This window comes from Oncorhynchus masou, chromosome 29, assembly GCF_036934945.1.
Source record: "Oncorhynchus masou masou isolate Uvic2021 chromosome 29, UVic_Omas_1.1, whole genome shotgun sequence".
In the NCBI taxonomy this organism is placed as follows: domain Eukaryota; kingdom Metazoa; phylum Chordata; class Actinopteri; order Salmoniformes; family Salmonidae; genus Oncorhynchus; species Oncorhynchus masou.
Window position 1 is genome coordinate 94,086,422 of NC_088240.1, and position 25,381 is coordinate 94,111,802.

Genomic DNA, 25,381 nt, shown 5'->3' on the forward strand with positions numbered 1-25,381 from the left:
TTTCATACAGGATCCATGACTACCATGACGGATCACCAACGGCAACATAACAAACACTATTCTAGCAGTCTGACCTGTCACATGTTTCATACAGGATCCATGACTACCATGACGGATCACCAACGGCAACATAACAAACACTATTCTAACAGTCTGACCTGTCACATGTTTCATGCAGGATCCATGACTACCATGACGGATCACCAACGGCAACATAACAAACACTATTATAACAGTCTGACCTGTCACATGTTTCATCCAGGATCCATGACTACCATGACGGATCACCAACGGCAACATAACAAACACTATTATAACAGTCTGACCTGTCACGTTTCATACAGGATCCATGACTACCATGACGGATCACCAACGGCAACATAACAAACACTATTCTAACAGTCTGACCTGTCACATGTTTCATGCAGGATCCATGACTACCATGACGGATCACCAACGGCAACATAACAAATACTATTATAACAGTCTGACCTGTCACATGTTTCATACAGGATCCATGACTACCATGACGGATCACCAACGGCAACATAACAAACACTATTATAACAGTCTGACCTGTCACGTTTCATACAGGATCCATGACAACCATGACGGATCACCAACGGCAACATAACAAACACTATTATAACAGTCTGACCTGTCACACGTTTCATACAGGATCCATGACTACCATGACGGATCACCAACGGCAACATAACAAACACTATTCTAACAGTCTGACCTGTCACATGTTTCATGCAGGATCCATGACTACCATGACGGATCACCAACGGCAACATAACAAACACTATTATAACAGTCTGACCTGTCACAAGTTTCATGCAGGATCCATGACTACCATGACGGATCACCAACGGCAACATAACAAACACTTATTTGGGTCTTACCAGGGTTTCTCTGTCAGGTCACATTGTTAGTTAAAACTCCTGGTTCCAGTCATAACTAAGTTAGCTGTGTCTGTCAACAGTTCCAGAACACTAACACCTACCTAGAACTACAGTAGCTGTCTGTCAACAGTTCCAGAACACTAACACCTACCTAGAACTACAGTAGCTGTGTCTGTCAACAGTTCCAGAACACTAACACCTACCTAGAACTACAGTAGCTGTGTCTGTCAACAGTTCCAGAACACTAACACCTACCTAGAACTACAGTAGCTGTGTCTGTCAACAGTTCCAGAACACTAACACCTACCTAGAACTACTGTAGCTGTCTGTCAACAGTTCCAGAACACTAACACCTACCTAGAACTACAGTAGCTGTCTGTCAACAGTTCCAGAACACTAACACCTACCTAGAACTACAGTAGCTGTCTGTCAACAGTTCCAGAACACTAACACCTACCTAGAACTACAGTAGCTGTCTGTCAACAGTTCCAGAACACTAACACCTACCTAGAACTACAGTAGCTGTGTCTGTCAACAGTTCCAGAACACTAACACCTACCTAGAACTACAGTAGCTGTGTCTGTCAACAGTTCCAGAACACTAACACCTACCTAGAACTACAGTAGATGTCTGTCAACAGTTCCAGAACACTAACACCTACCTAGAACTACAGTAGCTGTGTCTGTCAACAGTTCCAGAACACTAACACCTACCTAGAACTACAGTAGCTGTTTGTCAACAGTTCCAGAACACTAACACCTACCTAGAACTACAGTAGCCGTGTCTGTCAACAGTTCCAGAACACTAACACCTACCTAGAACTACAGTAGCTGTCTGTCAACAGTTCCAGAACACTAACACCTACCTAGAACTACAGTAGCTGTGTCTGTCAACAGGTCCAGAACACTAACACCTACCTAGAACTACAGTAGCTGTGTCTGTCAACAGTTCCAGAACACTAACACCTACCTAGAACTACAGTAGCTGTGTCTGTCAACAGTTCCAGAACACTAACACCTACCTAGAACTACAGTAGCTGTGTCTGTCAACAGTTCCAGAACACTAACACCTACCTAGAACTACAGTAGCTGTGTCTGTCAACAGGTCCAGAACACTAATACCTACCTAGAACTACAGTAGCTGTGTCTGTCAACAGTTCCAGAACACTAACACCTACCTAGAACTACAGTAGCTGTGTCTGTCAACAGTTCCAGAACACTAACACCTACCTAGAACTACAGTAGCTGTGTCTGTCAACAGGTCCAGAACACTAACACCTACCTAGAACTACCGTAGCTGTCTGTCAACAGTTCCAGAACACTAACACCTACCTAGAACTACAGTAGCTGTGTCTGTCAACAGTTCCAGAACACTAACACCTACCTAGAACTACAGTAGCTGTCTGTCAACAGTTCCAGAACACTAACACCTACCTAGAACTACAGTAGCTGTGTCTGTCAACAGTTCCAGAAAACTAACACCTACCTAGAACTACAGTAGCTGTGTCTGTCAACAGTTCCAGAACACTAACACCTACCTAGAACTACAGTAGCTGTGTCTGTCAACAGGTCCAGAACACTAACACCTACCTAGAACTACAGTAGATGTGTCTGTCAACAGTTCCAGAACACTAACACCTACCTAGAACTACAGTAGCTGTGTCTGTCAACAGTTCCAGAACACTAACACCTACCTAGAACTACAGTAGCTGTGTCTGTCAACAGTTCCAGAACACTAACACCTACCTAGAACTACAGTAGCTGTGTCTGTCAACAGTTCCAGAACACTAACACCTACCTAGAACTACAGTAGCTGTCTGTCAACAGTTCCAGAACACTAACACCTACCTAGAACTACAGTAGCTGTGTCTGTCAACAGTTCCAGAACACTAACACCTACCTAGAACTACAGTAGCCGTGTCTGTCAACAGTTCCAGAACACTAACACCTACCTAGAACTACAGTAGCTGTCTGTCAACAGTTCCAGAACACTAACACCTACCTAGAACTACAGTAGCTGTGTCTGTCAACAGTTCCAGAACACTAACACCTACCTAGAACTACAGTAGCTGTGTCTGTCAACAGTTCCAGAACACTAACACCTACCTAGAACTACAGTAGCTGTGTCTGTCAACAGGTCCAGAACACTAACACCTACCTAGAACTACAGTAGCTGTCTGTCAACAGTTCCAGAACACTAACACCTACCTAGAACTACAGTAGCTGTCTGTCAACAGTTCCAGAACACTAACACCTACCTAGAACTACAGTAGCTGTCTGTCAACAGTTCCAGAACACTAACACCTACCTAGAACTACAGTAGCTGTGTCTGTCAACAGTTCCAGAACACTAACACCTACCTAGAACTACAGTAGCTGTCTGTCAACAGTTCCAGAACACTAACACCTACCTAGAACTACAGTAGCTGTCTGTCAACAGTTCCAGAACACTAACACCTACCTAGAACTACAGTAGCTGTCTGTCAACAGTTCCAGAACACTAACACCTACCTAGAACTACAGTAGCTGTGTCTGTCAACAGTTCCAGAACACTAACACCTACCTAGAACTACAGTTCGGCGCTGTTCACTGTAACCCCTAGTCATAACTACTGTATAGCTGGCTCTCAGTAGGTGCTGTACACTGTAACCCCTAGTCATAACTACTGTATAGCTGGCTCTCTGTAGGTGCTGTACACTGTAACCCCTAGTCATAACTACTGTATAGTTGGCTCTCAGTAGGTGCTGTACACTGTAACCCCTAGTCATAACTACTGTATAGCTGGCTCTCAGTAGCTGCTGTTCACTGTAACCCCTAGTCATAACTACTGTATAGCTGGCTCTCAGTAGGTGCTGTACACTGTAACCCCTAGTCATAACTACTGTATAGCTGGCTCTCAGTAGGTACTGTAACCCCTAGTTATAACTACTGTATAGCTGGCTCTCAGTAGGTACTGTAACCCATAGTCATAACTACTGTATAGCTGGCTCTCAGTAGGTACTGTAACCCATAGTCATAACTACTGGATAGCTGGCTCTCAGAAGGTGCTGTTCACTGTAACCCATAGTAACAGCAACAACAAACGAGTCCTAACTAGATCCAGTACTGTGCAGTAATGCTCACCTTCCCCGACCATAGACACTCCGATGGACATGCCCATGAACTTGCTTCGGGTCCAGACGTGGGTGTTGACGCACATGTTCCTCTCTTTACACTCGCAGTAGAACCCAGTGACGGGTGGGTGGTGTGACACCTGCTCCGCCACGAACCTTACCCGGTAACAGTCCTCTGTCTGAGCACCCCCGCCCTCCGTCCCTGTCCGGCGGGAGGCTCTAGAGGAAGAGGCGGGGTTAGGGGAAGAGCCTCTAGAGGAAGAGGCGGGGTTAGAGGAGGAGGCGGGATTAGGGGAAGACCCTCTAGATGAACAGGCGGGTTTAGGGGAAGAGCCTCTAGAGGAATAGGCGGGGTTATGGGAAGAGCCTCTAGAGGAAGAGGAGGGGTTAGGGGCGGGGTTTGAAGCGGGTGTCGTGTTAGTGTTAGGGACGGAGCTCATGGTCCTCAGTGGGTGGACTCTCTCTCGGGGGACGTCCCAGGAACACCTGAAACTCTCTCCCAGGATGGGGTTGTAGGGTTTCTTGGCCACGGCACCCTTGCGCCCCTCGTGAAAGGCGGTCAGGTAGTATTCCACGAATCGGATGATGCGCTCCTCTGGGGTGGTTCCCGTGGTGATGGTCAGGAACATGTCTGGGTGAGCCATGAAGTTAGCGTACATCTCTAGGAGGGAACGCTTCTCCAGGATAAAGGTAGGGAGTACCACCTGTAGAAAGGAGGAGGAGAGAGAGAGGAGAGAGAGAGGAGAGAGAGAGGGGAAGGAGAGAGAGGAAGGAGAGAGAGAGGAAGGAGAGGAGAGAGAGAGGAAGGAGAGGGAGAGAGAGAGGAAGGTGAGGAGAGAGAGAGAAGAAGGAGAGGAGAGAGAGAGAGGAAGGAGAGGAGAGAGAGAGAGGAAGGAGAGGGAGAGAGAGAGGAAGGAGAGAGAGAGAGAGAGAGAGAGAGGAAGGAGAGGAGAGAGAGAGGAAGGAGAGGAGAGAGAGAGGAAGGAGAGGAGAGAGAGAGGAAGGAGAGGAGAGGAAGGAGAGAGAGGGAGGAAGGAGAGGAGAGAGAGGAAGGAGAGGGAGAGAGAGGAAGGAAGGAGAGGGAGAGAGAGAAAGGAAGGAGAGAGAGAGAGGGGACAGAGAGAGAGGAAGGAGAGGGAGAGAGAGAGGAAGGAGAGGAAGAGAGGAAGGAGAGGAGAGAGAGAGAGAGGAAGGAGAGAGAGGAAGGAGAGAGAGAGGAAGGAGAGGGAGAGAGAGAGGAAGGAGAGGGAGAGAGAGAGGAAGGAGAGAGAGAGAGAGAGAGGAAGGAGAGGAGAGAGAGAGAGGAAGGAGAGGAGAGAGAGAGGAAGGAGAGGAGAGAGAGAGAGGAAGGAGAGGGAGAGAGAGGAAGGAGAGGGAGAGAGAGAAAGGAAGGAGAGGAGAGAGAGAGGGGAAGGAGAGAGAGGAAGGAGAGAGAGAGAGAGGAAGGAGAGGAGAGAGAGAGGGAAAGGGAGAGAGAGAGGAAGGAGAGGAGAGAGAGAGAAGAAGGAGAGGAGAGAGAGAGAGGAAGGAGAGGGAGAGAGGAAGGAGAGAGAGAGAGGAAGGAGAGAGAGAGGAAGGAGAGAGAGAGGAAGGAGAGAGAGAGGAAGGAGAGGGAGAGAGAGAGGAAGGAGAGGGAGAGAGGAAGGAGAGAGAGAGAGGAAGGAGAGAGAGAGGAAGGAGAGAGAGAGGAAGGAGAGAGAGAGGAAGGAGAGGGAGAGAGAGAGGAAGGAGAGGAGAGAGAGAGGAAGGAGAGGGAGAGAGAGAGGAAGGAGAGGGAGAGAGAGAGGAAGGAGAGGAGAGAGAGAGGAAGGAGGAGAGAGAGAGAGGAAGGAGGAGAGAGAGAGAGGAAGGAGAGGAGAGAGAGAGAGGAAGGAGAGGAGAGAGAGAGAGATGAAGGAGAGGAGAGAGAGGAAGGAGAGGAGAGAGAGAGAAAGGAGAGGGAGAAAGAAAGGAGAGGGAGAGAGAGAAAGGAAGGAGAGGGAGAGAGAGAAAGGAAGGAGAGGAGAGAGAGAGAGAGAGGGGGGGGGGAAGGAGAAGGAGAGAGGAAGGAGAAAGAGAGAGGAAGATGATGGAGAGAGAGAGAGAGAGACAGAGAGACAGAGAGAGAGAGGAAGGTGAAAGAGAAGGGGGACAGCAACACAATTAGACCCAACCAAATAATGGGAAAACAAAAAGAGAGTTACTTGACACATTGGAAAGAATTAACAAAAAACCCCAGAGCAAACTAGAATGCTATTTGGCCCTAAACAGAGAGTACACAGTGGCAGAAAACCTGACCACTGTGACTGACCCAAACTTAAGGAAATCTTTGTTTAAGTAAAGACTCAGTGAGCATAGCCTTGCTATTGAGAAAGGCCGTTAGTCAAAGCTTTCCTAAGTACAGACTCAGTAAGCATAACCTTGCTATTGAGAAAGGCCGATGTAGACAGACATGGCTCTCAAGAGAAGACAGGCTATGTGCTCACTGCCCACAAAATTAGGTGGAAACTGAGCTGCACTTCCTAACCTCCTGCCTAATGTATGACCATATTAGAGACACATATTTCCCTCAGATTAAACAGATCCACAAAGAATTTGAAAAGAAACCCAATTTTGATAAACTCCCATATCTACTGGGTGAAATTCCACAGTGTGACATCACAGCAGCAAGATTTGTGACCTGTTGCCACAAGAAAAGGGCAACCAGTGAAGAACAAACACCATTGTAAATACAACCCATATTTATGTAAAAAAAATTCCCCTTTTGTACTTTAAATATTTGGACATAATATGACATTTGAAATGTCTTCATTCTTTTGGAATTTGTTTAGTGTAATGTTTAATGTTATTGTTTATTTCACTTATGTTTGTTATCTACATCACTTGCTTTGGCCAATAAAGCCCTTAAATTTAAATTTAAATTGAATTAAGGGAGAGTGACAGAGAAAGAAAAAGACAGAGAGAGATTATTGCTTATTGGGAAACACAAAGCACAAAGCAAAATGCAGTGCTATCTGGCCCTAAATGGACAGTACACCATGGCTAACTATTTGACCATGGTTACTGATTAAAACCTTGGAAAACCTTGACAAAGTACAGGCTCAGTGAGCACAGCCTTGCCATTGAGAAGGGTAGACACAGGAAAACCTGGCTCCCTGTTGAGGGAAGGCTGTGCAACCACTGCACCACAGCAGAACCTGAGACAGAGCTGCATTTCCTGACAAAATTTTACAAAAAATTTGAAACCCTTATTCAAGGTTTCAAATACCTCTCTGATGAGAGTAGGCTACCCGTCCTGTTGGGGGAGGACGCAGAGAGCTGTGGGTTGGCAGCTACTACTGTCTGACAGACCAATCAACCTGCACATGTCCTCTATGCTTATTGGTATTGTTCATTGTCTGGTTATTTTGACTCTTGGTTATTGTTGTTACTATTGTCCCGTTGACAATATTGATTATTATGAATTATGTTAAGATTGTAATTCTCCAAATTAAGCTTTGGCAATATGTACATTGTCACGTTATGCCAATAAAGCAAATTTAATTGAATTGAATTAAGAGAAAGAAGAGATAAAGGAGAGAGAGAAGAGAGAGAGAGTAATAGGGAAGAAAGAGAGAGAGAGAGAGAGAGAAATAGTGGTGAGAGAGAGAGACAGACAGATAGGGAGAGAGACAGAGAGAGAGAGACAGAGAGAGACAGAGAGAGAGAGACAGATAGACAGAGCGAGAGAGAGAGAGAGAGAGAGAGAGAGAGAGAGAGACAGAGAGAGAGAGACAGATAGGGAGAGAGAGAGAGAGAGAGACAGAGAGAGAGAGACAGAGAGAGAGAGACAGAGAGAGAGAGAGAGAGAGAGAGAGACAGACAGATAGGGAGATAGACAGAGAGAGAGAGACAGAGAGAGAGAGATAGACAGAGAGAGAGAGAGAGAGAGAGAGAGAGAGAGATAGAGATAGACAGAGAGAGAGAGAGAGAGAGAGACAGAGAGAGAGAGAGAGAGAGAGAGAGAAATGGAAAATATATGGAATTGAGTCCCTCTCCGTCCATTCCTGTGGAGAATAAAATATTTTAATCACAGACTGGTCTGTGGTGATATTTACTGGTCTGTGGTGATATTTACTGGTCTGTGGTGATATTTACTGGTCTGCGGTGATATTTACTGGTCTGTGGTGATATTTACTGGTCTGCGGTGATATTTACTGGTCTGTGGTGATATTTACTGGTCTGTGGTGATATTTACTGGTCTGTGGTGATATTTACTGGTCTGTGGTCTGTGGTGATATTTACTGGTCTGCGGTGATATTTACTGGTCTGCGGTGATATTTACTGGTCTGCGGTGATATCTACTGGTCTGCGGTGATATTTACTGGTCTGCGGTGATATTTACTGGTCTGTGGTGATATTTACTGGTCTGTGGTGATATTTACTGGTCTGCGGTGATATTTACTGGTCTGTGGTGATATCTACTGGTCTGTGGTGATATTTACTGGTCTGCGGTGATATTTACTGGTCTGCGGTGATATTTACTGGTCTGCGGTGATATTTACTGGTCTGCGGTGATATTTACTGGTCTGCGGTGATATTTACTGGTCTGCGGTGATATTTACTGGTCTGCGGTGATATTTACTGGTCTGCGGTGATATTTACTGGTCTGCGGTGATATTTACTGGTCTGCGGTGATATTTACTGGTCTGCGGTGATATTTACTGGTCTGCGGTGATATTTACTGGTCTGCGGTGATATTTACTGGTCTGCGGTGATATTTAAAGGTCTGTGGTGATATTTACTGGTCTGTGGTGATATTTACTGGTCTGTGGTGATATTTACTGGTCTGTGGTGATATTTACTGGTCTGCGGTGATATTTACTGGTCTGCGGTGATATTTACTGGTCTGCGGTGATATTTACTGGTCTGCGGTGATATTTACTGGTCTGCGGTGATATTTACTGGTCGGTGGTGATATTTACTGGTCTGTGGTGATATTTACTGGTCTGTGGTGATATTTACTGGTCTGTGGTGATATTTACTGGTCTGCGGTGATATTTACTGGTCTGCGGTGATATTTACTGGTCTGCGGTGATATTTACTGGTCTGCGGTGATATTTACTGGTCTGCGGTGATATGTACTGGTCTGCGGTGATATTTACTGGTCTGCGGTGATATTTACTGGTCTGCGGTGATATTTACTGGTCTGCGGTGATATTTACTGGTCTGCGGTGATATTTACTGGTCGCGGTGATATTTACTGGTCTGCGGTGATATTTACTGGTCTGCGGTGATATTTACTGGTCTGCGGTGATATTTACTGGTCTGCGGTGATATTTACTGGTCTGCGGTGATATTTACTGGTCTGTGGTGATATTTACTGGTCTGCGGTGATATTTACTGGTCTGTGGTGATATTTACTGGTCTGCGGTGATATTTACTGGTCTGCGGTGATATTTACTGGTCTGCGGTGATATTTACTGGTCTGTGGTGATATTTACTGGTCTGCGGTGATATTTACTGGTCTGCGGTGATATTTACTGGTCTGCGGTGATATTTACTGGTCTGCGGTGATATTTACTGGTCTGCGGTGATATTTACTGGTCTGCGGTGATATTTACTGGTCTGTGGTGATATTTACTGGTCTGCGGTGATATTTACTGGTCTGTGGTGATATCTACTGGTCTGTGGTGATATTTACTGGTCTGTGGTGATATTTACTGGTCTGTGGTGATATGTACTGGTCTGTGGTGATATTTACTGGTCTGTGGTGATATGTACTGGTCTGTGGTGATATTTACTGGTCTGTGGTGATATTTACTGGTCTGTGGTGATATTTACTGGTCTGTGGTGATTAAAAGTACTTAAAAGTAATGAGCTTACAAAAAACACACACACATACTGTACACACACACACACACACACACACACACACACACACACATACTGTACACACACACAACATACTGTACACACACACACACATACTGTACACACACACATACTGTACACACACACACATACTGTACACTCACACACACATACTGTACACACACACACACTGTACACACACACATACTGTACACACACATACTGTACACACACACACATACTGTACACACACACACATACTGTACACACACACATACTGTACACACACACACTGTACACACACACACATACTGTACACACACACATACTGTACACACACACATACTGTACACACACACACATACTGTACACACACATACTGTACACACACACACACACATACTGTACACAGACACACACAGTACACACATACACACACATACTGTACACGCACACACACACATACTGTACACACACACACACATACTGTACACACACATACTGTACACACACACACACACACATACTGTACACACACACACACACACATACTGTACACACACACACATACTGTACACACACACACACACTCACACACTGTAAACACACTGTACACACATACACACACACACACACACACACACTGTACACACACACACACACACACACACACACACACACACACACACACACACACACACACACACACACACACACACACACACACACACCCTGCTAGGAGAGGGCTGTCTGGTGTCTATTAATAACCCAGTACATTGTGATGTCTGACTGATGACGTACATGCTGGTCCCCTGTAGATCCACATCAGGTCTATCAGGGACGTACATGCTGGTCCCCTGTAGATCCACATCAGGCCTGTCAGGGACGTACATGCTGGTCCCCTGTAGATCCACATCAGGCCTGTCAGGGACGTACATGCTGGTCCCCTGTAGATCCACATCAGGCCTGTCAGGGATGTACATGCTGGACCCCTGTAGATCCACATCAGGCCTGTCAGGGATGTACATGCTGGACCCCTGTAGATCCACATCAGGCCTGTCAGGGATGTACATGCTGGTCCCCTGTAGATCCACATCAAGCCTGTCAGGGATGTACATGCTGGTCCCCTGTAGATCCACATCAGGCCTGTCAGGGATGTACATGCTGGTCCCCTGTGGATCCACATCAGGCCTGTCAGGGATGTACATGCTGGTCCCCTGTAGATCCACATCAGGCCTGTCAGGGACGTACATGCTGGTCCCCTGTAGATCCACATCAGGTCTATCAGGGATGTACATGCTGGTCCCCTGTAGATCCACATCAGGCCTGTCAGGGATGTACATGCTGGTCCCCTGTAGATCCACATCAGGCCTCTGTAATGGCCCGTCCCCCATCCACATCAGGGATGTGGCCCAAAATAGAAACCTATTTTTCCCTAGTACACTACTATTTTACCAGAGAGCCCTAAAGGGTAGACGATTGGGACACAGACCAGACCCCACTATCAGAAACATCAGTCTCTGCCAAACATCATTATCCTCATCAACAGCCTCCGTGGTCTGGAACATTACAGACAGGCAGAAAGAGATACAACACCTGGATCCCTCTCTACTGAGAACAGCTGTTATTACACCAGTTAACACAGTAGTTTACACCAGTTAACACAGTAGTTTACACCAGTTACCACAGTAGTTTACACCAGTTACCACAGTAGTTTATCAGCTAACACAGTAGTTTACACCAGTTAACACAGTAGTTCACACCAGTTAACACAGTAGTTTACACCAGTTACCACAGTAGTTTACACCAGTTACCACAGTAGTTTACACCAGTTACCACAGTAGTTTACACACCAGTTACCACAGTAGTTTACACACCAGTTAACACAGTAGTTTACACACCAGTTAGCACAGTAGTTTATCAGTTAACACAGTAGTTTACACACCAGTTAACACAGTAGTTTACACACCAGTTAACACAGTAGTTTACACCAGTTACCACAGTAGTTTACACCAGTTAACACAGTAGTTTACACACCAGTTAACACAGTAGTTTACACACCAGTTAACACAGTAGTTTACACCAGTTACCACAGTAGTTTACACACCAGTTACCACAGTAGTTTACACACCAGTTAACACAGTAGTTTACACACCAGTTAACACAGTAGTTTATCAGTTAACACAGTAGTTTACACACCAGTTAACACAGTAGTTTACACACCAGTTAACACAGTAGTTTACACCAGTTACCACAGTAGTTTACACACCAGTTAACACAGTAGTTTATCAGTTAACACAGTAGTTTACACCAGTTAACACAGTAGTTTACACACCAGTTAACACAGTAGTTTACACACCAGTTAACACAGTAGTTTACACCAGTTACCACAGTAGTTTACACACCAGTTACCACAGTAGTTTATCAGTTAACACAGTAGTTTACACACCAGTTAACACAGTAGTTTACACACCAGTTAACACAGTAGTTTACACCAGTTAACGCAGTAGATTACAAACCAGTTAACAAAGTAGTTTACACCAGTTACCACAGTAGTTTACACACCAGTTACCACAGTAGTTTACACACCAGTTAACACAGTAGTTTACACACCAGTTACCACAGTAGTTTACACACCAGTTACCACAGTAGTTTACACACCAGTTAACACAGTAGTTTATCAGTTACCACAGTAGTTTACACCAGTTACCACAGTAGTTTACACCAGTTACCACAGTAGTTTACACACCAGTTAACACAGTGGTTTACACACCAGTTAACACAGTAGTTTACACCAGTTACCACAGTAGTTTACACACCAGTTACCACAGTAGTTTACACACCAGTTAACACAGTAGTTTACACACCAGTTAACACAGTAGTTTATCAGTTAACACAGTAGTTTACACACCAGTTAACACAGTAGTTTACACACCAGTTAACACAGTAGTTTACACCAGTTACCACAGTAGTTTACACACCAGTTAACACAGTAGTTTATCAGTTAACACAGTAGTTTACACCAGTTAACACAGTAGTTTACACACCAGTTAACACAGTAGTTTACACACCAGTTAACACAGTAGTTTACACCAGTTACCACAGTAGTTTACACACCAGTTACCACAGTAGTTTACACCAGTTACCACAGTAGTTTACACACCAGTTAACACAGTAGTTTATCAGTTAACACAGTAGTTTACACACCAGTTAACACAGTAGTTTATCAGTTAACACAGTAGTTTACACACCAGTTACCACAGTAGTTTACACCAGTTAACACAGTAGTTTACACCAGTTAACACAGTAGTTTACACCAGTTACCACAGTAGTTTACACACCAGTTACCACAGTAGTTTACACACCAGTTACCACAGTAGTTTACACACCAGTTAACACAGTAGTTTATCAGTTACCACAGTAGTTTACACCAGTTACCACAGTAGTTTACACCAGTTACCACAGTAGTTTACACCAGTTACCACAGTAGTTTACACCAGTTAACACAGTAGTTTACACCAGTTACCACAGTAGTTTACACCAGTTAACACAGTAGTTTACACCAGTTACCACAGTAGTTTACACCAGTTAACACAGTAGTTTACACCAGTTACCACAGTAGTTTACACCAGTTACCACAGTAGTTTACACCAGTTAACACAGTAGTTTACACACCAGTTAACACAGTAGTTTACACCAGTTACCACAGTAGTTTACACCAGTTAACACAGTAGTTTACACCAGTTAACACAGTAGTTTACACCAGTTAACACAGTAGTTTACACACCAGTTAACACAGTAGTTTACACCAGTTACCACAGTAGTTTACACCAGTTACCACAGTAGTTTACACCAGTTACCACAGTAGTTTACACCAGTTACCACAGTAGTTTACACACCAGTTAACACAGTAGTTTACACACCAGTTAACACAGTAGTTTACACACCAGTTAACACAGTAGTTTACACACCAGTTAACACAGTAGTTTACACACCAGTTAACACAGTAGTTTACACCAGTTAACGCAGTAGATTACAAACCAGTTAACACAGTAGTTTACACCAGTTACCACAGTAGTTTACACCGGTTACCACAGTAGTTTACACACCAGTTACCACAGTAGTTTACACCAGTACGGAGGGAATTACCTACCTAACCTTAGTTGAACGCACTGACTGTAAGTCTCTCTGGATAACATTGTCTGCTTGATGACGCAAATGTAAAAATCTAAATGTCGAATGCGAAAGGTGTCCTCACCATTAAGTCAGGATTATATCAGCCATTCTACACATCTATTTCAAAACAGTGTAACGTCTGACCCAGTGTCATCTAGGATTTCCTTCAAAATATAATACCAGGAGTTACCAAACTAACTGCTTCTCAGATTACGTAAAGTAGCATTAGTTAGGCGACAGTACTGTTCTCCGTGGTTAGAGTTTATATTCACATAACTGTCCTGATACTGAAACTCACGATCCTACAATCACAGGATCAACACAAGGCCTGAAGTCAGAGGCCCGTATGAGGAGGGAAAGAGATGGAACATCTCTGAATGGGTGGTGGGATGTTTGACTGAGGGAGACTGGCGAACTGACTGACTGACTGACTGACTGACTGACTGACTAACTGACTGACTGACTGACTGACTGACTGACTGACTGACTGACTGACTGACTGAGGGAGACTGGCGAAGTGACTGACTGACTGACTGACTGACTGACTGACTGACTGACTGACTGAGGGAGACTGGCAAACTGACTGACTGACTAACTGACTGACTGACTGACTGACTGACTGACTGACTGAGGGAGACTGGCAAACTGACTGACTGACTGACTGACTGACTGAGAGAGACTGGCGAAGTGACTGACTGACTGACTGACTGACTGAGGGAGTGACTGACTGACTGACTGACTGACTGACTGACTGAGAGAGACTGGCAAACTGACTGACTGACTGACTGACTGACTGACTGAGAGAGACTGGCGAAGTGACTGACTGACTGACTGACTGACTGAGAGAGACTGGCGAAGTGACTGACTGACTGACTGACTGACTGAGGGAGTGACTGACTGACTGACTGACTGACTGACTGACTGACTGACTGACTGACTGAGAGAGACTGGCAAACTGACTGACTGACTGACTGACTGACTGAGAGAGACTGGCGAAGTGACTGACTGACTGACTGACTGACTGAGGGAGTGACTGACTGACTGACTGACTGAGAGAGACTGGCGAAGTGACTGACTGACTGACTGACTGACTGACTGACTGACTGACTGAGGGAGACTGGCAAACTGACTGACTGACTGACTGACTGAGGGAGTGACTGAATGACTGACTGAGGGAGACTGGCAAACTGACTGACTGGCAAACTGACTGACTGACTAACTGACTGAGGGAGTGACTGACTGACTAACTGACTGACTGACGGACTGACTGACTGACTGACTGACTGAGGGAGACTGGCAAACTGACTGACTGACTGACTGACTGACTGACTGAGGGAGACTGGCAAACTGACTGACTGACTGACTGACTGACTGACTGACTGACTGAGGGAGACTGGCAAACTGACTGACTGACTGACTGACTGACTGACTGACTGAGGGAGACTGGCAAACTGACTGACTGACTGACTGACTGACTGACTGACTGACTGGCAAACTGACTGACTGACTGACTGACTGACTGACTGACTGACTGACTGACTGACTGAGGGAGACTGGCAAACTGACTGACTGGCAAACTGACTGACTGACTAACTGACTGAGGGAGTGACTGACTGACTAACTGACTGACTGACTGACTGACTGACTGAGGGGGTGACTGACTGAATGACTGAAGGACTGAAGGACTGAAGGACTGCCTGACTGACTGACTGACTGCCTGACTGACTGACTGACTGACTGACTAACTGACTGAGGGAGTGACTGAATGACTGACTGACTGACTGACTGACTGACTGAAGGACTGACTGACTGACTGACTGACTGACTGACTGAGGGAGAAACTGACTGAGGGAGAAACTGACTGGCTGACTGCCTGACTGACTGAGGGAGTAACTGGCTGACTGACTGACTGACTGACTGACTGACTGACTGACTGAGGGGGTAATTGACTGACTGACTGACTGCATGACTGAGGGAGTAACTGACTGACTGACTGACTGACTGACTGCATGACTGAGGGAGTAACTGACTGACTGACTGACTGACTGACTGACTGAGGGAGTGACTGACTGACTGACTGACTGACTGACTGACTGACTGACTGAGGGAGTAACTGACTGACTGACTGAGGGAGTAACTGACTGACTGACTGAGGGAGTAACTGACTGACTGACTGACTGACTGACTGACTGACTGTGACTGACTGACTGACTGACTGACTGACTGAGGGAGTGACTGACTGACTGACTGACTGTGACTGACTGACTGACTGAGGGAGGGAGTAACTGACTGACTGACTGACTGACTGACTGACTGACTGACTGACTGAGTAACTGACTGACTGACTGACTGACTGACTGAGGGAGGGAGTAACTGACTGACTGACTGACTGAAGGACTGACTGAGGGAGTAACTGACTGACTGACTGACTGACTGACTGACTGAGGGACTGACTGACTGACTGACTGACTGACTGACTGACTGACTGAGGGAGGGAGTGACTGACTGACTGAGGGAGTGACTGATGATTAAACTAGTCAGGGTGCTGTGTGTCAGTCTGTTGGCTAATAGAGGTCTAGGTGATAAGGTGACTAAACTAGTCAGGGTGCTGTGTGTCAGTCTGTTGGCTAATAGAGGTCTAGGTGATAAGGTGACTAAACTAGTCAGGGTGCTGTGTGTCAGTCTGTTGGCTAATAGAGGTCTAGGTGATAAGGTGACTAAACTAGTCAGGGTGCTGTGTGTCAGTCTGTTGGCTAATAGAGGTCTAGGTGATAAGGTGACTAAACTAGTCAGGGTGCTGTGTGTCAGTCTGTTGGCTAATAGAGGTCTAGGTGATAAGGTGACTAAACTAGTCAGGGTGCTGTGTGTCAGTCTTTTGGCTAATAGAGGTCTAGGTGATAAGGTGACTAAACTAGTCAGGGTGCTGTGTGTCAGTCTGTTGGCTAACAGAGGTCTAGGTGATAAGGTGACTAAACTAGTCAGGGTGCTATGTGTCAGTCTGTTGGCTAATAGAGGTCTAGGTGATAAGATGACTAAACTAGTCAGGGTGCTGTGTGTCAGTCTGTTGGCTAATAGAGGTCTAGGTGATAAGGGGATTAAACTAGTCAGGGTGCTGTGTGTCAGTCTGTTGGCTAACAGAGGTCTAGGTGATAAGATGACTAAACTAGTCAGGGTGCTGTGTGTCAGTCTGTTGGCTAACAGAGGTCTAGGTGATAAGATGACTAAACTAGTCAGGGTGCTGTGTGTCAGTCTGTTGGCTAATAGAGGTCTAGGTGATGAAGCCATAATCACTAAGGGGTCTAGGTGATGAAGCCATAATCACTAAGGGGTCTAGGTGATGAAGCCATAATCACTAAGGGGTCTAGGTGATGAAGCCATAATCACTAAGGGGTCTAGGTGATGAAGCCATAATCACTAAGGGGTCTAGGTGATGAAGCTATAATCACTAAGGGGTCTAGGTGATGAAGCTATAATCACTAAGGGGTCTAGGTGATGAAGCCATAATCACTAAGGGGTCTAGGTGATGAAGCCATAATCACTAAGGGGTCTAGGTGATGAAGCTATAATCACTAAGGGGTCTAGGTGATGAAGCCATAATCACTAAGGGGTCTAGGTGATGAAGCTATAATCACTAAGGGGTCTAGGTGATGAAGCCATAATCACTAAGGGGTCTAGGTGATGAAGCCATAATCACTAAGGGGTCTAGGTGATGAAGCCATAATCACTAAGGGGTCTAGGTGATGAAGCTATAATCACTAAGGGGTCTAGGTGATGAAGCCATAATCACTAAGGGGTCTAGGTGATGAAGCCATAATCACTAAGGGGTCTAGGTGATGAAGCCATAATCACTAAGGGGTCTAGGTGATGAAGCCATAATCACTAAGGGGTCTAGGTGATGAAGCTATAATCACTAAGGGGTCTAGGTGATGAAGCCATAATCACTAAGGGGTCTAGGTGATGAAGCCATAATCACTAAGGGGTCTAGGTGATGAAGCCATAATCACTAAGGGGTCTAGGTGATGAAGCTATAATCACTAAGGGGTCTAGGTGATGAAGCCATAATCACTAAGGGGTCTAGGTGATGAAGCTATAATCACTAAGGGGTCTAGGTGATGAAGCTATAATCACTAAGGGGTCTAGGTGATGAAGCTATAATCACTAAGGGGTCTAGGTGATGAAGCCATAATCACTAAGGGGTCTAGGTGATGAAGCTATAATCACTAAGGGGTCTAGGTGATGAAGCTATAATCACTAAGGGGTCTAGGTGATGAAGCTATAATCACTAAGGGGTCTAGGTGATGAAGCCATAATCACTAAGGGGTCTAGGTGATGAAGCCATAATCACTAAGGGGTCTAGGTGATGAAGCTATAATCACTAAGGGGTCTAGGTGATGAAGCTATAATCACTAAGGGGTCTAGGTGATGAAGCCATAATCACTAAGGCGTCTAGGCATTTATCACAGTACGCCAGATTATAACCTGCATTGTGTTATATAATCCCGTTGCGGTTCAGTCTAACATCTCACACGGTGGGGTTCATCGAACCACACGAGCGGAGCAGCTGTGCCACAGACCATCGTGAGTTCAGTCAGGCGCTGTCACTGCACTCACCTGGCTGCCCATTACAGGCAGTCACTTCCTCATTCGGTCAGCCAGTCTGTCACCAGGATGACAGAACAGAGAGACTGAACCTCGAACGTCAGGCTGATAAACTGTTTTTTCACTGTTATATCTTAAGGCGGTTGTTGAATTAAGCATTTGTGAAATTGGACCATGTGATCACAGAGATACAAGTTTGAAGACACAAGCTGTTCTATATTCTTCAGAATAACATGGTATTTCTCCTGTCCTGTAGACTGAATTAGCTCAAGTTGGGATGAGGAGAGGAGAGGAGAGGAGAGGAGAGGAGAGGAGAGGAGAGGAGAGGAGAGGAGAGGAGATGAGGGGTAGAAGAGGAGAGGGGAGGAGTAGAGGACAGTGTCGAGTACAGGAGAGGAGAGGAGAGGAGAGGAGAGGAGAGGAGAGGAGAGAGAGGAGTAGAGTACAGTACAGGAGAGGGACTGGACAGATGGAGGCTTGGGGAATGAACTAGCAACTAAATAATGAATACATTCTCTCCCTCTCTCTGTGTACAAGTACAGTGTGCTAGGTAGATAAGTTTATCTGTGTCAGCACCTGGTGCTCTGTGCCATCTGTGACTGTGTGAAGAGAGAGCAGAGAGCTGTGTTCTGTTTCACTATCTTGGGGGGGGGGGGGGAGTTTCTGTTGTCGGTTCACTGTTGTAACACTGGCCACTGACTACAGTTGTTGTCCATTTCACTGGCGTGAATGTGTGTAAAGCTCATTGGTGTCCTCAACTAGGCCTCTCCCCCACTAAGTTGTACACATTTACATTTACATTTAAGTCATTTAGCAGACGCTCTTATCCAGAGCGACTTACAAATTGGTGAATTCACCTTCTGACATCAGTGGAACAGCCACTTTACAATAGTGCATCTAAATCATTTAAGGGGGGGGGGGTGAGAAGGATTGCTTTATCCTATCCTAGGTATTCCTTGAAGAGGTGGGGTTTCAGGTGTCTCCGGAAGGTGGTGATTGACTCCGCTGTCCTGGCGTCGTGAGGGAGTTTGTTCCACCATTGGGGGGCCAGAGCAGCGAACAGTTTTGACTGTGACGGGTTGAATCAGCTGTACTTATACAGTTACCAGCAACGACTGCAATTGAGAAACGCTGGTGAACAGTATGACCCAAGTGTCGTACTTACCCGTGTGGTGAGATGTTACCCAACAAGGGTTCATGTCCAGTTCGAATACAGTAGACGGTGTTTGATTTACCTTCCACCGGTGATATAGACCCAAGTGAAATATATTGGAACACAGCTTAGCCTTTTGTTAATCACCCAGTCATCTCAGATTTTCTAAATATGCTTTACAGCCAACGCTAGACAAGCTTTTGTGTAAGTTTATCGATAGCCTAGCATAGCATTATGCCTTGCTAGCAGCAGGCAACCTTGTCACGGATATCAGTAAAGCAATCAAATTAAATTGTTTACCTTTGATGAACTTCGGATGTTTTCACTCACGAGACTCCCAGGTAGTCAGCCAAAGTTCATTTTTTCCCAAAATATTATTTTTGTAGGTCGAAACAGCTCCGTTTGTTCTTCACGTTTGGCTGAGAAATCGCCCGGAAATTGCAGTCACCACAATGCCGAAAAATATTCCAAATTAGCTCCATAATATCGACAGAAACATGGCAAACGTTGTTTAGAATCCATCCTCAAGGTGTTTTTCTAATATCTATTCGATAATATATCCGTCAGGACAATTCGTTTTTCACTAGGACCGATTGGAGTAATGGCTACCTCTGTATTTTTACGAGAGAATCCCTCTCGGAGCCACCATGTGACCACTTACGCAACGTGGCCGCTTACGGCTATTCTTCAACATAAATGCGTAAAACTACGTCACAATGCTGTAGACACCTTGGGGAATACGTAGAAAGCGTAAGCTCATTGATAGGACATTCACAGCTGAATAGGGAATCATTGGAACGCAGCGCTTTCAAAACATGAGGTACTTCCGGATTGGATTTTTCTCAGGCTTTCGCCTGCAACATCAGTTCTGTTATACTCACAGACAATATCTTTACAGTTTTGGAAACGTTAGAGTGTTTACTATTGAAAGCTGTCAATTATATGCATATTCTAGCATCTTTTCCTGACAAAATATCCCGTTTAAAACGGGAACAAAAATGAAAATACTGCCCCCTAGTACCAACAGGTTTTAAGGGCTCGTAAGTCAAATCAAATCAAATTTTAAGTAAGCATTTCACTGTAAGGTCTACTACACCTGTTGTATTCAGGTCATGTGACTAATGAAATGTGATTTGATTTGATATGACGTCAGGCCAAGATGCTCGACTCTTGACGTCAGGCCAAGATGCTCGACTCTTGACGTCAGGCCAAGATGCTCGACTCTTGGTGGCAGCAATAAAGACATCACCATCTGAGCCCAATTATAATCCAAAAGTTGTGTGAAATACACTCATAACATGTAAATAGAGGCTTTTTTGTTGTTGTTGCCGGCGTTCTATAAAAACTCCCCCTCGTTCTGTCAATGGTTGTAAACACAGAAAGGGGTCTATACAGTAGGTCGTTATTGGTCAGGTGGTAGTTCTTACCCGTGTGAGGTCCATGCCCAGTTTGAGCTGCGACAGCAGGTGAAGGATGATGTTCCGTTGGTCCTCTCTGACTCCCAGGTCCTCCTCCTCGTTGTCCTCTGTGTCTGTCATCTCTTCACTGGGGTCTATAGACTCTGGGGTGGGAGGGGCCTGCTGGGGCTGGACAGTATAACAGAGGGTTAGAGGACAGGGTTACAGAACTGGGGTCTAGAGACTCTGGGGGGGAGGGGCCTGCTGGGGCTGGACAGTATAACAGAGGGTTAGAGGACAGGGTTACAGAACTGGGGTCTAGAGACTCTGGGGGGGGGGCTGCTGGGGCTGGACAGTATAACAGAGGGTTAGAGGACAGGGTTACAGTACTGGGGTCTATAGACTCTGGGGGGGGGGCAACAACAGAGGGTTAGAGGACAGGGTTACAGTACTGGGGTCTAGAGACTCTGGGGTGGGCGGGGCCTGCTGGGGCTGGACAGTATAACAGAGGGTTAGAGGACAGGGTTACAGTGCTGGGGTCTATAGACTCTGGGGGGGGGGCAGGGTTACAGGACTGGGGTCCATAGATTCTGGGGGGGACATAACAGAGGGTTAGAGGACAGGGTTACAGTGCTGGGGTCTATAGACTCTGGGGGGGGGGGGGGGGCATAACAGAGGGTTAGAGGACAGGGTTACAGTACTGGGGTCTATAGACTCTGGTAGGGGGGGCAGGGTTACAGTACTGGGGTCTATAGACTCTGGCAGGGGGGGCAGGGTTACAGTACTGGGGTCTATAGACTCTGGGGGGGATGGGGGCAAGATAACATAGCACACACACACGCACACACACAAACAACACACAAAACACACAAGCGCTCCAAAAAGTAGGTTTCTCTTCAATACTTATAGAATGTCCGTAATGCGAGGCTAACTGCACCCACAGGGTGACTAGTGTGACTACCTGTTATTCACGGCTTGTTCAGGAAAACATTCCTGAAAGCTTAGCACATGATCCAGATTTACTCTGTGCTCACTCCCCCTTCCTCCCCCAGCCTCCCTCTTCCTCCCCGCCTCCCCCCTGCCTCCCAGGTCTCCCCCTGTCTCCCCCCACTGTCCTTAGAGCACTTTAAGGCATCAAATGCATTTGGTTTCTACAGCACCAGGTCATTTTAGACTGCTATATTGTTCCTAATGCATAACGTTAGGCAGTAGCATGGATGTACGAGGCCCAAAGCATTCTGGGAGCTGAAAAAGCCTTGCTCTCTCCCGCTCTCTTTCTCTAGTTCTCTCTTTCCTCTCTTTCCGTCTCTCTCAGGACTGTTTTTCCTCTCATGTTCATATTCAGTGTCAACAGACGAGTGGAGAAATGGAGTCAGTCATGTGACATACCTACAGAGGACTCTCTCTCACTCTCTCTCTCTCTCTCCATCTGTCTCTCTCTCTACTCTCTCTCTCTCTCTCTCTCTCTCTCTCTCTCTCCATCTCTCTCTCTCTCTGAGGACAGAGGTTGTTTCTTTCCAAGCAACACTTGAATGTCAGCAACTCATAAGATCTCCATCTCTCTCTCTCTCTCTCTCTCTCTCTCTGACTCTTTCTCTCCCACAAGAAGGTTGACAGGGGAGTGTGTGTTGCTGCCAGCTGCCCAGTGAGGTGAGCGGACGACAACATGGGTGTACTTTTCTCATGGCAACAGGTCACAAATCTTGCTGCTGTGATGGCACACTGTGCTATTTCACCCAGTAGATATGGGAGTTTATCAAAATTGGATTTGTTTTCGAATTCTTTGTGGATCTGTGTAATCTGAGGGAAATATGTGTCTCTGATATGGTCATACATTGGGCAGGAGGTTAGGAAGTGCAGCTCAGTTTCCACCTCATTTTGTGGGCAGTGAGCACATAGCCTGTCTTCTCTTGAGAACCAGGTCTGCCTACGGCAGACGAGGTATGTATAGTTTTTTGTGTGCTCTAGGGCAACGGTGTCTAGATGGAATTTGTATTCGTGGTCCTGGTGACTGGACCTTTTTTGGAACACCATTGGTTGGTGACAGAAGCACCAGATCATCAGCAAACAGCAGACATTTGACGTCAGATTCTAGTAGGGTGAGGCCGGGTGTTGTAGACTGTTCTAATGCCTGTGCTAATTTGTTGATATATATGTTGAAGAGGGTGGGGCTTAAGCTGCATCCCTGCCTCACCCCACGGCCCTATGGGAAGAAACGTGTGTTTTTTGTACATTTTAACCACATACTTGTTGTTTGTGTACATGGATTTTATAATGTCTCATCTTTTCCCCCCAAAACCACTTTCCATTCATTTGTATAGCAGACCCTCATGCTAAATTGAGTGAAAAAAGTTTTTGACATGAACAAAACAGGAGAATAATTTGCCTTTGTTAAGGTTTGTTTGTAAATTAGGGTGTGCAGGGTGAATTTGTGGTCTGTCGTACTCACATTTAGTAAAAAGCAAGTTCTTTTTTTCTCTCTCTCTCCCGCTCTCTATCTCTCTTTTTCTACCTCTTTTTCTCTGTCCCTCTCTTTTCCAACTCTCTCTTTCTCTCTCTCTGTCGCACTCTCTTTTTCTCACTACATCTCTCTTTCTATTTCTCTCTCTCTCCCAACTCTCTCTCTCTCTCTCTCTGTACCTCTCTCTTGCTCTCTTTCTCTCTACCTCTCCCTCTAGTTCTCTCTCTCTCTCTACCTCTCGCTTTCTCTCTCTACATCTCTCTTTCTTTACCTCTCTCTACCTCAATATTCAAAAACATTTGTTCGTTTTAAATATTGACTAGCGGATTGTCAAGGATACACAGAAATTAAAAAAATATGTGTGGAGTTTTTAGTTGTAATTATTTGTTTACTATAGTGTGAAAAGACAACATATATTTGGTGAGAATTACTACATAGGGAACTAAATATATTCTAGCTCTTAAAGAGACAGTAGCCTAAAAAATATATATATATACACTACAGTCTTCCCATTGGACACTGGTTGAATCAACAATGGTTTCACGTAGTTTCAATACCCAGTGGGTTATTTAGTCTGCAGTTATTCTCCTTTACAAATAAATAGTAGATTCTGGTTACAATTATTATGTCTAATTGTTTAACTAAATTAAATCTATTGGCTTCGAAAAATGTAACTAGTTATATCTCGCTGTCCGATAACACATTCTGTTTGAATGCCTTGTCCTGCAACTTTGTAAAAACCCAGAGAAAAGTCTTGGTTCTTTCCTAAACATAGCGTGTCAATACAAAGAGGACTCGGGCCACAAAATAGTTGCTGTGAACTGGCAAAAGAGTTGAGTCCTCATTCAAAGGAAGTATGAATACAGAAGAGAACTGAGATATTTACAGCGTCACTACAGTGACCCACAAAACAAGCCTGGGGGGACCAGAGAGAGAGAGAGAGAGAGGGGGGAGAGAGAGGGGGAGAGAGGGAGAGAGACAGAGAGACAGACATACATACAGACAGACAGACAGACAGACAGACAGACAGACAGACAGACAGACAGACAGACAGACAGACAGACAAATGAAGGTGTACTACTGTTAGTGTACTCTAGTTATGACTGGATGGATTCAATGCCCAGTGCTGTTATCAATTAGTCAGTCATTTAGTCAGTCAGTCAGTCAGTCAGTGTATCTATCCAAAAACATTACAGTAAGTCGCTATACAACAACATTACAGTAAGTCTCTACACAACAACCTTACAGTAGGTCTCTATACAACATTACAGTAAGTCTCTATACAACGACATTAAAGTAAGTCTCTATAGAACAACATTAGAGTAAGTCTCTATAGAACAACATTACAGTAAGTCTCTATAGAACGACATTAAAGTAAGTCTCTATAGAACAACATTAGAGTAAGTCTATATAGAACAACATTACAGTAAGTCTCTATAGAACAACATTACAGTAAGTCTCTATAGAACAACATTACAGTAGGTCTCTATACAACAGCATTACAGTAAGTCTCTATGCAACAATATTACAGTAAGTCTCTATACAACAACTTTACCATAAGTCTCTATAGAACAACATTACAGTAAGTCTCTATAGAACAACATTACAGTAAGTCTCTATAGAACAACATTACAGTAAGTATCTATAGAACAACATTACAGTAAGTCTCTATCCAACAACATTACAGTAAGTCTCTATCCAACAACATTACAGTACGTCTCTATCCAACAACATTACAGTAGGT

General features: G+C 45.1%; 1 protein-coding gene across 1 annotated transcript in view; it reads right to left on the reverse strand.

Moving 5' to 3' along the window:
• The window catches only part of LOC135521006 (oxysterol-binding protein-related protein 10-like), a 146,852-nt gene that overhangs the window by 22,874 nt on the left and 98,597 nt on the right, over positions 1–25,381 (reverse strand). The window contains exons 9-10 of the mRNA XM_064946913.1: positions 21,207–21,365; positions 4,030–4,723 (exon numbers count right to left, since the gene is read on the reverse strand). Coding sequence (XP_064802985.1) covers positions 4,030–4,723; positions 21,207–21,365 — 853 coding nt within the window. The remainder of the gene's footprint in view (positions 1–4,029; positions 4,724–21,206; positions 21,366–25,381) is intronic.